The 18,053-nt window shown below is 41.5% G+C and overlaps 2 protein-coding genes across 3 annotated transcripts; both read left to right on the top strand.

The window, feature by feature from the left end:
* The first annotated feature begins 812 nt into the window (after nucleotides 1-812).
* Nucleotides 813-3,788, top strand: LOC131007938 (G-type lectin S-receptor-like serine/threonine-protein kinase At2g19130). The gene is made up of 3 exons (XM_057934850.1): nucleotides 813-890; nucleotides 1,116-1,195; nucleotides 2,822-3,788. The coding sequence occupies exons 1-3, from the start codon at nucleotides 813-815 to the stop codon at nucleotides 3,786-3,788; spliced, it is 1,125 nt and encodes a 374-aa protein (XP_057790833.1).
* On the top strand, nucleotides 2,337-5,837 carry LOC131012907 (G-type lectin S-receptor-like serine/threonine-protein kinase B120). 2 transcript variants are annotated; one of them, XM_057940882.1, is made up of 7 exons: nucleotides 2,337-3,975; nucleotides 4,050-4,154; nucleotides 4,235-4,449; nucleotides 4,519-4,729; nucleotides 4,819-5,056; nucleotides 5,135-5,282; nucleotides 5,379-5,837. In XM_057940882.1, exons 2-7 carry the CDS (start codon nucleotides 4,145-4,147, stop codon nucleotides 5,673-5,675), a joined length of 1,119 nt encoding a protein of 372 aa, XP_057796865.1. In that variant the 5' UTR covers nucleotides 2,337-3,975; nucleotides 4,050-4,144; the 3' UTR covers nucleotides 5,676-5,837. The 2 variants fall into 2 exon arrangements, with proteins under 2 accessions (XP_057796865.1, XP_057796867.1); XM_057940884.1 differs by lacking the exon at nucleotides 5,379-5,837 and having other exon boundaries at nucleotides 3,793-3,975; nucleotides 5,121-5,281.
* Nucleotides 5,838-18,053: the final 12,216 nt, after the last annotated feature.

Here is an 18,053-nt window from a genome sequence, read left to right as displayed (position 1 = left end):
AATAAATAATTGATTAGCTGGGCTCAAATAAATAAATCAAACGAGGCCCAACTAAGATAATACAACAGCCCAATTAAATAAAATAGGTGGGGCCCAAATCTGTTAATAATCCTCAGCCCAACTCAAATAAAAACAAGGGCCTATAAACCAGGGATCTGGGCTTAAGTGATTTGGAAGATCAGTTCATTATCAATTAATCTGCAGCCCACAACAGTTAAAAGAAGGCCCAATAATTCGGCCCAAGGGAAAATAAAAAAAAGGCCCAATTGAATTTCTCTCTCTCTCTTCCAATCGGTCCCCTCTTTCTCTCAAAATCAGTCGAGATTTCTCCCTCAAACATCAGTCGCGGCTTCTCTCTCTCGAAATCAGTCGAGAACTCCGACGCCGCCGCTTCCTTCTCCGGCTGTTCAAGCTGCCGGCGTCCAATAGTTGACCGCGCCGGCTCCTTTCCTGAAAACTCCTCTTGCTGATTGTTCGTCCAAGGCGTGAAAGCGAGCCCTAATTCCTCCCTGACATCGAAATCGCCGCTGTCGCCGCTGCAATTTCCCGCGAACAGTCGGGGTCTCGTTCGTTCTCCTGCGTCGGACTCTTCCCCCAAATACCTCCTCTCAATTCGTCTCTCTCAATTCAATGAAGGAGCGGAGGGAAGCCCTAATTTCCTCCGAATCTGGAAGCGTCGCCGTCGCAGTCCTCTGGCCATCAATCGGCGAGCGGACGTCGTTTCGTCCTCTCCTCCGAGCCATTCACGTCCCGACTCAGATGTCACGGTGGGCAGAGAGTGGAGCCCCGTTTCCTTTTCCGCCTCTACCGCCATGGTTCTGCCGCCATCTCCCCGTCCATTTCAATCAGCGGTTCAGCGTCGTTGCTCCATTCGCGGTGCTGCTGTTGCTGTAACACGATTTCCGCCGAGGCAGTAAGAGCTGCCGCCGTCATCGTCGTCGTCGACTTAGCTCAACCGAACAGGCAGCCGGTCTTATTCATAAAGCTAAGTTCTCTAGTCTCGTTTGTTTCTATTACGCGAGTGTCGATGAGTAATGCAAACTGAATATTGAAATAACAATGTTGGGACTAAGTCTGTGTTTGATTATGAGCTAAGGTGTATCCCTTTTTTATAGTCTGTGAAATCTAATACTGATGCTATGGGATTTTACATGAATGAACTGATCATGCTCTGGTACGAATGCTCGCTAGAATGGTATTTGATATAGAATTAATACCTTAGTGACTGAATGTTGGTTGGCTGTTTGCCGTTGAGTTTAATGAACTGGAATGATTGAACTGAACTGAAATTAATCGGTGTTGTTGTTTCAGTAATTGCAGTTGGTTAATGGAAGGAGATGGAAGGAGTAAAGCCAAGCTTACCTTGAAGTTGGCAGAACGCTGGATGGAAATTTCTGCTCCTCCAAAAGCTTCCAAGTGTGGGAAGGGAATGAAATGAGAAGGTTGCTGCTGATAAACTGATTTGAAAAAGTGTAGTGGTAGCTGCACTTGAGTAATCTACGAGATTGATGGCAGTAGGGTGGCTGATGTATGGATTAGATGGGATGGGGCAGCCATAGAGAAGGTAGTTGGACTGCACACTTGAGTGTGCTAGGGAGAAGAATGCAGAGATAGGGGTGGGAGCTGCTGCTCCAGCACACCCACACGTCCTTTCCCCTTTTTCTTTATTTCTTCCTTTTGCAGTTAGTAATTTAAAGAAATAGGATTAGAAGGATTTGTATGTAAAAGTTGTAAAGTATGAGAATGGGATTGTGGTGAATAAATGAAATATATTCCTATGTCTCGGTGATTCCATAATTGCAATATGAATCGCGTGTTCGTATCTGCTTGACACTGATTAATCAAATAAATCCCGTGTTTCGATATATGTTTTCCCGCCTTGCTAGAATCGACAGGTTGTAAGGTGAATCTAAATTAAATCCGTAGATTTAATTAACTCACGAGTTGGAAATAATCCACGACTTAAGTAATTATAAAATAAAATCTAATTCCATCTCGCTTAAATAAATAATATCATTGACTGCTTTAACAAAATAAATTCAGGATCATAAGCTGAATCCATATCAGGATAATAACCGAGTTTCATTCACTAATCAATAACCGAGTTTCATTCACTGATGATTAATAATAAACAGGCATTACTGAATTAATATATATATATAAAAGAGTGTGTCACTACACGCCGTGCTAGTTGTATAGATAAAAGATACTCCGTCCCAAAGATTTTTAACACTTGCAATTATACTTACTTAATTTTATAATATGATTTTTGTTGAATTTGTTTTTTTTTTTTTGGAATTTTTATTTAATTTGCAGAACTGAAAGTAACAAAAAAACAAAACAAAACAAAAAAAAGAATCAAAGAACTTACCGTTTTTTTTTTCAACCAAAATTTACGCTCCCACTTCTTCGTAAATTTCGCCGCTGTGGTAAGCTGCCGCGCCGGTTGAAATACAAACCGCCGTCGTCACCGCCGCAGGACATTGTTTGTAAATGGCTAAGGCAAGCCCAATCCAACATAAAATCGGAAGTTTCACTGCAAATGTGGTTCTAACATCAGTTTTCAAGAGTAACCGTACGTTGTGGTTGAAATTTCAACGAAGACTTTTGTGCTAATTAGTTCCAGTCTTCAAGTCGAAAGTGATGGGAAGCACAATATCTTTCTCTGATCATGACGAATTGTCTTTGCGTCAATCAGCACATATTTTAGAAAGATTTTGAGGAATACAATCTGGTAAATTTTCAGGATGCGCATGGCTTTCAAGTTTATTTCGTATTTCTTGTCTGTTAGTATTATATTTTTTTGGAGTAAATTTTGCAGTGGATTAGACACCATTTCAGCTGGCCAATCTCTGTTTCCGAACCAGACCATAATCTCCAAAGAGGGCAAGTTTGAGTTGGGCTTCTTTGATCCTGCAGGTAACTCTACCAACTACTATATTGGGATATGGTACAAAAACATACCTCTTCGAACAGTTGTTTGGGTCTTAAATAGAGATCTTCCTATCCCACACTCCCTTTATAACAACTCACAACTAGAAATAGCCAATGGTACTCTACTCCTTCGAAGTGGTCTCAACATATTTTTATCATTCAACCAAAATTATAATGCCACTGAGGCAGTAATTCTTGACACCGGCAATTTCGTCTTAAGAAACGCCTCCGGCATTTTGTGGCAGAGCTTTGAGCACCCGACGGATACATTGCTGCCGGGTGCAAAGCTCGGATACCGTTGGTTTAGTGATGTAAATGTAAAACTTGTTTCTTGGAGGAATCCAAACGACCCTGCTTCCGGAAGTTATTCATTCGGCATGGGGCCTAATGGAGGCAGTGATCTTTCCATTAGAAAAGGCACAGAAAAGTTGTGGAGCAGCGGGCCTTGGCAACGAGGGACTTTCCCGTTGCTCGACTTGAGAGATCCCAACAATTTTACGTACCTTGCACGCGATGGCGATGTATACGTGACATATAATAATGAGTCTGTGCTATCTAGGATTGTGATGGACTATTTTGGTATAATGATGCTGTTCCAGTGGTCGGAGGCAAGGCAGGCGTGGGATCTGCTAATCACGCAGCCTTATCCCTGTCGAGCATATGCCATGTGCGGGCTTAACGCAATGTGTGCTACCAATCATGCACCAGCGTGTAGGTGTTTGGACGGGTTCAAACCACGAGTTGAGGGAGAGTGGGATTCATCCAATTTTTCTAGTGGATGTGTTAGAAGAAGACCGCTGCATTGTACTGACAAAGTAGGATATATCAAGGTAGCCACCAATAGATTTCCTTAAAGCTATGAATCTGTGGAATTACCGAATAATGAATGCGAGTTTCAGTGCTCAACACATTGCCCCTGCACTGCTTATGCCTACGGCAGTGGAGAAAGCTGTATATTTTTTAGTGGGGACTTTCTAGATTTGGAAAGCCCAACAAATAATTCTGCTGGGGTGGATCTTTATGTCAAAGTGAAACCAATAGGTGAGCTAGTTTCTTGTGATTGTAGCATTTGCTCTGTATTGCATTAAAGTAATCACTTTCTCTAATTGTTTCAGGGAAGAGAAAAGTGCCTCTTTTGGAGTTAGTGTTGCCCATTACTGCTGCACTACTCTTATCTTGTTTTGGTTTCTGTTATGCACGACCAAAGCTAATGAAGAAAAGTATGACTTTCTTGCTAATGCATACTGCATTCCACATTGCATTTTTGTGCAGCTGATGTTTATCTTTTCTCTTTGCTCAGAATCCAAGGACACACATCAAAATCTACTACTTTTTGATTTGAACTCAAATGGAGCGGAATGTCAGAAAGGCGCTGAAGTTGGTAAAAGTCATGGAGGAGAGAAAACTGACGGTTACGAGCTGCCCATTTTCAGTTTCTCTAGCATAGTCGCGTCGACTAATAACTTTTCCATGGAGAACAAGCTTGGAGAGGGTGGTTTTGGACCTGTTTACAAGGTAACTAAACTTTGTTATGCATATAACTGTATAGTTTCAGTAGATGAACACATGATGTTCTTATTTCAGGGAGAACTTCTAAATGGACTGTTTGTCGCTGTGAAAAGGCTGTCGAAAAGGTCAGGACAGGGACTAGAGGAGTTCAAAAATGAGACAGAAGTGATTGCCAAACTACAGCACAGAAACCTTGTTGGGATCTTAGGATGCTGCATTGAGAACGATGAGATGATTTTAGTCTACGAATACATGCCCAATAAAAGCCTTGACTTCTTCATCTTTGGTTTGTTTCTGAATAAATATTCTCTTCATTTGTGATATTCAGCAAGGAATGAATCTACATTTGTTACAAACTTACAAATTTGAATGCAGAGCCTACCAGTGGAGTGATGTTGGAGTGGGCCAAACGCGTTCAGATCATTGAGGGCATTGCTCAAGGGATTCTGTATCTCCACCATTATTCCCGACTCAGAATAGTTCATAGGGATCTGAAAGCTAGTAATATACTACTAGATGCAGAGATGAACCCCAAAATCTCCGATTTTGGCATGGCAAGAATCTTTGGAGGAAATGACTTGCAAGCAAATACTGAAAGGATTGTCGGAACATAGTAAGTACAAATGCAATTTCTCATGAATTCAAGTCATTGTAGTGCAAAAATGACAGATTTCCAGTTTTGCAAATGCAGTGGTTATATGTCACCAGAATATGCCATGGAAGGACTTTTCTCTGTGAAATCTGATGTGTTCGCGTTTGGAGTATTGATGCTGGAGATTATCAGTGGAAAGAAGAACACTGGTTTTTATGGTTCTGAGTATCTTAGTCTCCTTGGATATGTAAGTCTTCTTTTGAGATCAACAACTTCTGCTAATCTATGTATAAGAAATTAAAAAGTTACATGGCTTTCACACTTATATTTTTACTGATTTCAGACCTGGAATGCGTGGATACATGGAAGAGCGCTGGAGCTGGTTGATCCAACACTGGAAATGCCAGCTTCATCTTCAGCTGCGTTAAGATACATAAAGATTGGCCTATTGTGCATCCAAGAAAATCCAGGTGATCGGCCTCTGATGTCCGATGTGGTTGGCATGTTAAATAACGAAGATGCAGAAACGGCATCACCCCTCAATCCTGCCTTCACTATTACCAGAAGTTCGGCAACGCCAAACAAAGTCCAAATCTGCTCTGTGAATGGTTTGACACTTTCTCATGTTGAAGCACGTTGATGTTTGACACTTGCAATTCCATAAAGACTGGATTAGATCTTCATTGGTAAAAGTTTCTTCACCTTATCAAATTTAACACTATCTTGACCTTTGGGGTGTGTTTGGTTTTTATCCCTCTAAGTAGATGGATAATATAATGAAGTATAAATTTATCACTTAAAATGAGGATCATATTTTTTATATTTTGGTTGTTTTGAATGATAATATAATTATCTTTCTTTCTAAGGTGGTATAAAATTATAACATCCGTACTTAAATATAAAATTATACCTTGCTCAAGGCAAAAGGTGTTGCCCAATATTTTATAATTTGCTTGAATTTTGTAGTATACATCAAAGCAAACGAGGTATAAGGTGATAAATGAAGTTTATCATTTCCTTATACCACAAAGCAAACACACCTTTAGTTTCCAAATGTTGAAGCATCATTGAAAAAGTAGTGGCATCTAATGTGAATCCCCTTGGATTCATCTCTTTAATGATTGATTTTGTGATGGAATGAATAGGTCTGGTCTCCATAGTTCCTTAACTCTATTCTTAGAGATTTTTTGTGTTGTTATCACTTGAGTAAAGGGAAATATCTTTATATTGCTATGAAAATCAATCTCTCATGTTGATAGAGTAGAGGCAAGTGAAGGTGAAGAAATAAGATAGAAACTAAAAATACGATATATAAATTCCTCCTGGGAAGCCCTCAGAGATAAATATCTCTACCCTACAGCTATTGTTGTCCTTAAACAATGATCCCAAGATAATTAACCCTAAGGCGTAAAGAACTATATAAAGACCTAATGACTTGAGGCTCAATTAAATAACTTGGAGCACATGAGTATGACCTAAATAACTTAACCCTAAATTATTGAACTATTAATTTCGGCATAAGTAATCCACATTTGGGCTCGATAGGGCTATTTTGCACCTGTGACATGCATGAATTCACAGTTGGAGCCCGAACGCTTATGTAGAATTTTTTTTATTTGTTGTTTTTCAATTATGTATTATTTTATTATTTATTTGTATATGTGTATAAATATGTCAAATAAAAAAATGAAATAAAATTCCACATTAGCATTCAGGCTGCAACTGTGAAGTCACGCATGTCTCATGTACAAAATAGCCCGATCGAGCTCAAATGTGGCTCACTTACGCCAAAATTAATAATAAATGGCCCAAATTTACAAGCCCGAAAAAATGTGGCTTGCCTATAAAAATTTTGAACTCTATTCATAACCCGTGCCTTAATTCATCTCGTACAAATCAAACATAAATCACATACAATGCCCCACAATTGCCCTTAAATCAACAATTTACCCAATTCAATTGTGTCATAATGCATCAATTGTGTGTAACCAATTTAATCTAAATCAGTTACAATATGATTCAAAAACTACATGCATTGTAACACAAATCATCTAAATTAAATAACACCAAATCCTCAGATTATAACTCCTAAATGTAATTTAACGTCAAAATCAAACTGAATTAAAAAAAATTGTGTTAGGTCCGGGGGTCTCGACTATAGGCTATTTTTATGACTATCTACTGACCTCAATCAGAGGGATCTCAGTCAGAGATTAAAACGAAACTTTACACGCAAACAAAGACTCCTGTTTTACTGAAATCAGTTTTGACCAACAGAGTTGACGACTGATACTGAAAGCTCTTCAGTAATGAGTTATCAGTTAAGTTAATGGAACTTAACTGATTCAAATAAGGGCTTCAGTCGTGTTTGCAAAGATAGAGATGATATCGCTCTTCCTTACTATAAGAGGATAGTTCAGTCAGATTGATATCATACGCAGCGGAAATTAAACTTAGTTTCGCAATAGCCTCGGTGGAGCAAGTTGTTGGATTAAGGTTTCTCTTTGCTGTTAGTCAGTGTTCAGTTTTATCAATTGAAATAGCACAAGTATGAATGTAAAACTGAAAGCTGTAAATAACACAGAGACTTTTACGTGGTTCGGAAAAACCCTTTCCTACATCCACGGCTGGTTGATCAGACCAACAATCCACTCCGCAAGTGCTTGCCTGGTGCACTGCAAACCGTACCCGTGTGTTTGCCTGGTGCACACAACCGTAAACTGAAGATAACCCCTCTTCAGCACCCACACACCTCGCGTAGGATTTCCCTGCTAAGCACACCTCGTGCTCAGACTTTTCACTCAGAGTTCAGAGTGCCTTCCTGAACTCCGAATCACTCAAACACTCTTACGGGGGAGAGGTTTAAACGAGTGCCAACTATACTTACAAAGAACAAGTTCTTTGAAGCAAGTTTGACCTTTGGCTTCTGGGTAAACAGATATATGCGTAGGGTCTAAGAGAATGTCTGAAATCACAACCTCAGAAGAATCAAGGGATCATGATATGGATGAAGTTCGCAAGCGCAGACTGATGGCTAAATCAAATGTTCCACCTCCACGAAGCTACAGACGAGCTAAGGAGGCCCCCAACCAGATCATTCTATTGAAAAGGCTGGAAAGCAGATTTCAGGCAAAGATCCGGGAAGGAACATCAGGAGTCAAGAAGAATCTTCCTCACCAATCCAGGGGGAAGAAAAGCTACATCAGTCAGAAACTGACATCCACATAAGTCACTGCTGATTACATACATTCTCTTAGACCCTACGCATATATCTGTTTACCCAGAAGCCAAAGGTCAAACTTGCTTCAAAGAACTTGTTCTTTGTAAGTATAGTTGGCACTCGTTTAAACCTCTCCCCCATAAGAGTGTTTGAGTGATTCGGAGTTCAGGAAGGTACTCTGAACTCTGAGTGAAAAGTCTGAGCACGAGGTGTGCTTAGCAGGGAAATCCTACGCGAGGTGTGTGGGTGCTGAAGAGGGGTTATCTTCAGTTTACGGTTGTGTGCACCAGGCAAACACACGGGTACGGTTTGCAGTGCACCAGGCAAGCACTTGCGGAGTGGATTGTTGGTCTGATCAACCAGCCGTGGATGTAGGAAAGGGTTTTTCCGAACCACGTAAAAGTCTCTGTGTTATTTACAGCTTTCAGTTTTACATTCATACTTGTGCTATTTCAATTGATAAAACTGAACACTGACTAACAGCAAAGAGAAACCTTAATCCAACAACTTGCTCCACCGAGGCTATTGTGAAACTAAGTTTAATTTCCGCTGCGTATGATATCAATCTGACTGAACTATCATCTGATAGTAAGGAAGAGCGATATCATCTCTATCTTTGCAAACACGACTGAAGCCCTTATTTGAATCAGTTAAGTTACATTAACTTAACTGATAACTCATTACTGAAGAGCTTTCAGTATCAGTCGTCAACTCTGTTGGTCAAAACTGATTTTAGTAAAACAGGAGTCTTTGTTTGCGTGTAAAATTTCGTTTTAATCTCTGACTGAGATCCCTCTGATTGAGGTCAGTAGATAGTCAAAAAAATAGCCTATAGGTGTATTCCTCCCCCCCCATACACCTATTCGAGACCCCCGGACCTAACAATTGGTATCAGAGCAGGTTGTTCGCTAGAACTATCTGCATCTGACTAGGTTCTATTTGAACTAGATCCTTTTCCTTAAAGCTCTCGAAAAAGTTTTACTCTTTCTTTTTGTGCTTGGAATTTGCTCTATCTGCCGTTATCTAGTCTCTCTTTTTTGATGGAGACTAACCACAAGCAGATTATCTTCTCTACCTATGTTTAGTATTGAAAAATACGACATATGGAAGTTTCGGCTTGAAAGCTTCCTCACCGCCCAACATTGCCGAATGTGGGAAGTCATCACCAGCGGACCGATCACCATCACCGAAACCATCAAAAGGGTTCCTGCTGATCTCCGACAGGATCCTTACGATGAGGTCCAGCCCAAGTCAAAGGCAGACTTCACCACAGAAGAAAGGAAGCAAGATGAGTTAGACAACCTCGCCAAAAGCATCATCTCCGGCACCGTTCCCGACAAGCATGTCATGAAGATCATCAAGTGCGGAACAACAAACGAGATGTGGGACATTCTGGAAAGAATGTGCGTAGGTTCTGAGGAAATCAAGGAGAATAAGCTATCCATAGCCTGCCAGAAGTTCGACTCCTTCCTCATGCTCAAGAATGAATCTGTCGAGGAAATGGAACAAAGATTCAATCTTATCTTGAATGAAGTTCAATCCATTTCCAAAGACAAATACACTCAACGAGAAATCAACCTGAAGATTCTTCGAGCACTGCCACGTGGAGAATGGCAGATCTACTCAGTCGCTCATCAGCATAAGCCAGGATTCAGTCAGCTCCCGACAAACAAGCTTTTCTCCGATCTCATGGCAAATGAGTTCGACCTTCTGAGAAATCTTGGTAACAAAAAGGCTGGAGGATCAGACGAAGATGGTCCATCAACCTCAAGAGGAGTTGCTCTGAATGCCTCAACCAGAGAAGGCAAGAAGCAAATCAAGGAGCCAACGGAACTCAACCCAGAGGACTTCTTCAGTCAATATGCTTTGTTGACTGAAAGATTTAACAAGATGGAGTCCAAGTTCCGGAAGTACAGAAGGTTCCACAAGCAGCACTACAAAGGAAAAGAAAGAGATGGGAACTCCAGACATTCCACAGATCGAAGCGGAGAAAGGAAGTCAACCGCTTACGACATCAAAGACTTGGAATGCTTTGGATGTAGAAAGAAAGGGCACTTTCGATATGAATGCCCTGATCTGACTCCAGCTGAGCGCAGGGAACTGAAAGCTAAGAAAGATCGTAGCTTTTCAAAGAAGAAAGCTTTGGTTGCTGACGATGCTGACTCTTCCAAAGACACATCAGAATCATCCAACTTCGACAGTTCCAGCTCAGATGATGAGAGCCGAGCCCTGATGGCCAATGAATCAGAAAGCGTGGCTGACAACAGCTACGACAATGGAATGAATGGCCCAGAGGTAAACTCTCACTCAAAAACTCCTTATACTGATAACTTCCTGATGCTTTCAGGAGACCACTCAGAATTAGGAGATAGCTCATCCGATGAAACTGACGAGTTTGATCAGCTATTGACTGATCACTGTCAGCTGAGGAAAATGTTTGAAGATCTCCTCAAGCAGAATCAGAAAATGGACAAGGAGATCAATGATGAACGAGCTAAGAATCAGACAATCATCTACTTTCCGGATGAAACGTGTCTTGATCAGCTAATCATGGAGAACAGTCGACTGGAAAAAGGGCTCAGAATCTCCAACTCAGAATGTGAAAGAGCATCTCATGAAATAAAGAGGCTCAATCACAAACTGGAAGAAACAGTCAAGAACTGCATGATGTAGTCTCCCATGATGAGCAACTTTCCATCGAAAGGCCTGGTCAACAGCATCGGTGCAGCTGTCAAAGGAAAGGATATCATGATCATCTCAAAGGACGATCCTTCTGAAATCACAACCTCAGAAGAATCAAGGGATCATGATATGGATGAAGTTCACAAGCGCAGACTGATGGCTAGATCAAATGTTCCACCTCCACGAAGCTACAGACGAGCTAAGGAGGCCCCCAACCAGATCATTCTATTGAAAAGGCTGGAAAGCAGATTTCAGTCAAAGATCCGGGAAGGAACATCAGGAGTCAAGAAGAATCTTCCTCACCAATCCAGGGGGAAGAAAAGCCACATAAGTCAGAAACTGACATCCACAGTTCAGTTTCAGAAGGAACAACATCCGTGGAGACCAAGCAATGCCTGAGTCCAGACGAACCAAGAGCCATCCTCGACAACAAGCTACTGGACATCAGCCAAGTCTCCAAAAGTCTGCAAAGACTCGAGTATCTCAGGGAAGATACTTTGCCGAGCAAAGAAGACCTCAACCACTCATCAGACAGAACTGCTACAAGAGTGAGGCCTTCAAAAGGATTTCTCAACAGAAGAATGCTCATGTGCCACCTAAAGCGCCAACGACATCGATCATACATTCAACAAAGCGCAAGAGATCAGCCAGACCAATTCTAAAGCAGATATGGGTTCCAAAGGGAACTCGAGCTAACATTGAAGAACCCAAAGCTTGATTGGGTGCCTGAAGCAACTCTTCCTTGCAGGTCAATGTCAGGAAACATAAAAAGAAGGAAGAGGCCAAAGCTTCAATCAGAACGTGGTATCTGGACAGTGGCTGTTCGAAGCACATGACGGGCTACAAAGAATATCTATCTCAGTATGTTGAGAAAGCTGGATCCAAAGTTGCATTCGGAGACAACTCAATTGGAGAAACAAAAGGCTACGGTGTGCTCAACATGGGTAACGCCAGTATCAGTAATGTTAGCTTTGTTTCTGGTCTTAAACATAATCTGTTGTCTGTGAGTCAATTTTGTGACAGTGGTTTCACAGTGAAGATCAAGAAGGTTGAATTCACTGTTAGAAACAATCAAAAGAAGGTGGTTCTGAAAGGATTCAGACAAGGGAGTCTCTACGTCGTTTCTTGGGAAGACAGCCCACCAGAAACATGCCTCATCAGCAAGAGCAGCTCGGAGCTCAACTGGCTATGGCACAAGAGACTCAACCATCTCAACTTCAAGACAATCAACAAACTTGCTAAGCATCAACTGGTAGAAGGTCTTCCTTCTATTGTGTTCCAGAAGAAGCAAGAATGTGAAGCATGCCTCAGAGGAAAGCAAACGCGGATGTCATTCAAGTCAAAGTCAGGACACTCCTCTGAAAGGATTCTGCATCTACTTCACATGGATTTGTTTGGCCCGATCACTCCAAGAAGCTACAATGGTAGGAAGTATACCTTAGTAGTCGTTGATGATTATTCACGATATACTTGGGTTATATTTCTCTTCAAGAAGAAAGAGACACTGGAGGAACTGCCAAAGCTGCTGAGAAGACTGAGCGTTGAAAAGGAAGTCAACATCATCAGCATCAGATCAGATCATGGGACTGAGTTCCTCAATACTTTTATTCGTAAGTATTGTGATGAACAAGGAATCAATCATCAAACTTCTGCAGCAAGAACTCCACAGCAGAACGGAGTTGCAGAAAGAAGAAACCGGTCTCTAAAGGAAGCAGCAAGGACGATGCTAGCCGAGTCAAAACTCCCCTTGAAGTTTTGGGCCGAAGCAGTCAACAACGCATGCTACACGCGAAAACGCTCCTTCCTCACTCAGAGACATGGAAGAACTCCATACGAGTTATGGAAGAACAGAAAGCCATCGATTGCCTACTTTCATGCTTTCGGTTCTAAGTGTTTCATACACAACAATGATAAGAAGAGGTTAAACACTTTCGATAGCAAGGCTGATCCAGGAGTCTTCCTTGGATACTCTGGAACAGAACGTTCAAGCAAAGCCTATCGAGTGTTTAATACTCAAACTCTTTGTGTTGAAGAAACACCTCATGTGATCTTTGATGAGTCTACAAATGGTTTCAGGGAACAAGATGCTGAAAAGTATGTTCAGATCGCTGAAGGTTCCAAAGCTGAAATCCACAACATCGAGCCCTCTACTGTCTTGGTGTGAGGACCTGGCAAAGATGAAGATACTGAAATGCTTCAGTATCAGAAGATCAACCAAAGGTCTGAAGTTCAGACTGGAGCCAATACAGATGGCATCAGTCAAGGGGGAACTCCAGATGCTGAAGTTCGAGTTGAACGCGCAGAAGCCACCCCAGCTCAACCCTCCCCTGCTCCAGAAGGTGCCCAACACCTCAGAACTAGGGCTGTCTAATTGGTTATCGGGTTTTGGATAATCCGTTAACCGAACCGAAATTTCCGGGTTTGGGTATCCAATAACCGAATTTTTTGGGTATCGGTTCGGTTTCGGGTATCATTTTTTGAAAAATTTCGGGTATCGGTTAACCCAATAACCGAAACGGGTTAACCGAAATAACCGAAAATTATTTAATAAATTATTTAATATATATATTATATATATTTTAATTATTAATTCATTAATTTATTTATTTTTTATTTAAAAATCGAGTCTTAGCTAAAATAAAATTATGATATGTTTAAAGTTTAAAAATAAGCTTTAGTCTAGTGGATAAGTTGCTTTGTGTATTTTCTAGAGACTAAGGTTCAAATCCAAATTATTTGAATTTTAATTTTTTAAATGGGTATTTCGGATACCCAAATAACCGAATCGGGTAACCGAAGCAGTTATTGGGTAACCGAACACCTAAACGGTTCGGGAACGGTTAGTGAAATATGGCAATTTCGGGTTCGGGTAACCGAAAATTCGGGTATGGGTAACCGAACCCGAACCGATCGACAGCCCTACTCAGAACCATTCTGACCGAAGAAGCCCCACCATCTCCAGAAGAAATCAAGAAGTATCGAAGATGGTTTGAACTCCACTCAAAGGAGAACATCATAGGAGAACCATCAGATGGCGTCAAGACTCGGAGATCAATGTGCAACCTCGTCTTCGACATCAATCAGAACTGCATCAACGAAGATAAGAATTTCAGCTGTTTCTTATCAACTACAGAGCCCAAGGATATTGAAGAAGCTCTGAAGTCCACTGAGTGGGTCATCGCAATGCTAGAGGAACTCAATGAATTCAACCGGAATTCAGTTTGGGAGCTTGTGGATCGACCAGACGATGCAAAGGTAATTGGCTTGAAATGGATTTTCAAGAACAAGGAAGACGAAGAAGGAAACGTTGTGAGAAACAAAGCAAGGCTAGTGGCTAAAGGATACAGTCAAGAAGAAGGAATCGACTACGACAAGACGTTCGCCCCAGTTGCCAGATTGGAAGCAGTCATACTCTTCTTAGCCTTCGCAGCTCACAAAGGTTTCAAGGTACACCAAATGGATGTCAAGTGCGCATTTCTCAATGGAGTGCTCACAGATGAAGTCTATGTAGAACAGCCTCCAGGGTTTGAGGTTGCTGGACCAGAAAAGGTGTACAAGCTGAAGAAAGCGCTCTATGGGTTGAAGCAAGCACCAAGAGCGTGGTATGATACTCTCTCAGAGTATCTGGTTGAACAAGGCTTCAAAAAGGGGTCTGTGGACAGAACTCTGTTCACTCTCAAAGAAGGAGAAGATCTCTTGCTTGTTCAAATTTATGTCGATGACATAATTTTTGGATCCAAATCCGAACGAATGTGCAAGAAGTTTGCTGACATCATGACCAACAAGTTTCAAATGTCCATGATGGGAGAAATGAATTTCTTTCTCGAATTGCAAGTCAAGCAAACCAACGAAGGAATACTGATCAGCCAGTCCAAGTATGCTAAGGAGCTGATAGCTAAGTTCGGTATTCAGCACATGAAGTCAGTCAAGATCCCGATGAACACAAACTGGAAAGTTGATCCAGGTTTAGAAGGAAAATCTGTTACTTCGAAGAAGTACAGAGAAATCATTGGATCTTTGCTGTATTTGACTGCGAGCAGACCAGATATCGCATTTGCAGTCGGGGTATGTGCAAGATGTCAATCAGATCCTAAGGAAGTTCATTTGGATGCAGTTAAGCGGATTCTGAGATATCTCAAAGGCACGCCCAATTTAGGATTGTGGTATCCAGCAGACGACGACATCAAGCTCACCGGATATTTAGATTCAGACTTCGGTGGATGCAAGCTTGATCGCAAATCAACCTCCGGAACATGTCAATTCCTAGGCAACAAGCTCATATCTTGGTTTTCAAAGAAGCAGACTTCAGTCGCCATCTCTACAACTGAAGCTGAATATGTTGCTGCCGGAAGCTGCTGCTCACAAATCCTGTGGTTAGTCCATCAACTAAAGGACTATGGGATCGACGAAAAGGAAGTTCCTATCTATTGCGACAGCTCCAGTGCTATTGCAATCTCCCAGAATCCAGTTCATCACACCAGAGTAAAGCACATTGAGGTTCGACATCACTTCATTCGTGATCATGTCGAAAAGAAGAATGTCTCTGTGGAATGGATTCCCACTGCTATTCAGAGAGCGGACCTGCTGACCAAGGCTCTTCCAGTAGAGGGGTTCAATGATCTTTGTGCAATGATCGGCCTCATCAACCCTGAAGAGTGATGCTGTGTTTGAAGATTTTCTCAAACAGTCATGCTGACTGGTGGTCAACCAACTGCTGCTTCTACGATCGCCGACGTGGAAAGCAATGAAGTCCGAATGCTCATCTGAAGAAGAAGTCATCCTGTTGAATCAACCAGGATCACGTGGTATCAACTGACTACTATGCTCAGTTGATCAGTAAGTATTTTAAATGCTTACCTTTCAAAATCAGTTATTTCAGTTATGAGCTTTAAGTTTTTAGTTCAAAATCTTTTCTCTAACTGATCAGTTTCTTTTAAAAACTTTAACTGATTGTTGGATTTGTTGGAAAATGGAATATCCGAGAAGGACAAGATTTTTATAAAGTGAAAATCTGTTTTGATTGAACTTGTCCTGATCTTTTTGCCAAAAATCCTTCCAACCTTTTTGCCTCTGCAATAAAATTTCTTGAAAAGCTCATTGACATGACAGTATGTAATGATGCCTTTGAACTTTTTAGAAAACACAGTCCCTCGCAGTGACGGCGGACGCGAATTTTCTCTTCAATTGCATTTTAGGCACAGTTTTCGAAAAACCTTTCATCTTCTACATGGTTCAAATTTTGTCTATTTATACCATGTTGTCTTCACGTTTTTTTCTGCATCAACTAACAACTCTCCACAGCCTTCACTGTGAGAAAAAGTTTCAATTGTTTCAAAAGTTGCAGAGAAAATTTGTTCCGACTAAAGGAGAAATCTATGACTGCAAAGTCATGGAGTGGAAGAATGACGCTCACATACCTGGTCTTCACCGGACCCTTCCACTGGATCTCAACGTCTCTCCGACATCAAAGTTTGCTCTACCCTCACTTGTATCCAGCGAAGCGAGTGTCTTTCATTCTCATGCCTGGCGCCAAGAAGCTTTACCGCTTCTGGAGGAGATATTCCTTATCGCATATCTCGTGCTCCTCCCTGGCTTGCAACAAACAACGAGACCTCTCTTGTTGTTGGCCGGCATCTTCAGCCGCACCGGGTCTATTCTTCACAGACCCTGGGTCGGCGAGTCGACGGTGTTAGTCTTCTCAGCTGCCACCGCTTCGATTCTTCCTTCTCACGCCCATCCCTCTTCTCTCTTTCTTTCCAATTCACTAACCTGATCCCTCTCCTCTTAAGGCAGCCCTCTCCTTCTTCCAAAGCAGCCTTCTTCTATCTTCCGCCTTCTACGTTTTCTTGTCCTCCTCCACTTCTCCGTCTCCCTCCTCTCCTCACCCCACCATTGACGTCCTCCTCTTCTGTTTATCCGGACTCACTCTGTTCTCAAATCTTCTCACGAACTTCTGAGACTAGGAGTTGGGTACCGTCTGATCATAGCCTCCATCGTCATCTCTCTTTTTGATGTTGCCAAAAAGGGGGAAAGTTGGAAAATTCAGAAGTCAGAGAGAAACCTTTTCTTGAGGTTGCTCCTGTCCTCTAACTCTTGACTGATGATGGAACAACAAAGGATCACCAGAAGTTCAGAAGGATGACGTTTCAGAAGAGACCTCAATTCAACGGAACACAAGTGAGAGTGGAACAAGCTTAGGAACATGAAAACACGAAGACAGAAGATGAAGATCAAGAAGTTCAAGGCGCAGCCAAGCAGACTGCTGGAGTCCATGGGTTTCCCCATGATGTTTTTGTTTTTCTTTTTACTCCAATGTAAGTCTTGCTCTGTACCTCGACTGATGGCTTATCGGTCTTTATTAATGAAATGAACTTCTTATTGATCTCAACCTGAAGACAATGACTCTTTGTTCAGACTCTGATTATGGTTTTTATGTCTTCTTTTAGTTCTGTTTTTAGAACTGTTTTCGTTCTTGCTCTAAGTACAAGTTTTTAGGATCTATTGTTAAGGGGGAACTGTTTTCACCCCTTGTTTAGAACTTGTACTGTGAGTTCAGTCTTTTTGCTGTCTAGAACTGCTGTGTGGTTTTGGCATCATCAAAAAGGGGGAAATTGTTGGGAACCTTGTGGAATATCCTAACCCTTGTTTTGATGATACCAAAATTCATAGGACTTATTTGTAATAGACTAGAATCGTTTTGAACTCAAGTGTTAGAGTTTGTTTCTAGTTTAGTTGCGGTGTCGAAGACTGAAGACTGAAGAACGAAGACTGAAGACTGAAGACTGCAGATACCAACTGAAGTATCAGTTGAAGAATCAGTTGAAGACTGATTATTTAATGCGCACAATGGACTGATACTAAAGTCAAGTATCAGTTGAACATTCCTCCTAGGACTGATCTTCCAACGTTCAGAGGAATCCACGTACGCACAAGTACAGCCGCATTAAATGCAGAGATCTCAATATCTTATCTCTGCAGAGGTCATTCCTATCTGGTGGTTACTTTTCAGAGATGTCACATCTCCTGTCCATCAAAGAGAGCCGTTTCCACACAGACAAGGAACCTCGAAGATTGAAGCCTCAGCCCAAATTCGAATTGCTCTCCAACGGAAGAAAT

Source organism: Salvia miltiorrhiza, chromosome 2, assembly GCF_028751815.1.
Source record: "Salvia miltiorrhiza cultivar Shanhuang (shh) chromosome 2, IMPLAD_Smil_shh, whole genome shotgun sequence".
In the NCBI taxonomy this organism is placed as follows: domain Eukaryota; kingdom Viridiplantae; phylum Streptophyta; class Magnoliopsida; order Lamiales; family Lamiaceae; genus Salvia; species Salvia miltiorrhiza.
This window is presented reverse-complemented; position numbering and strand designations above follow the sequence as displayed.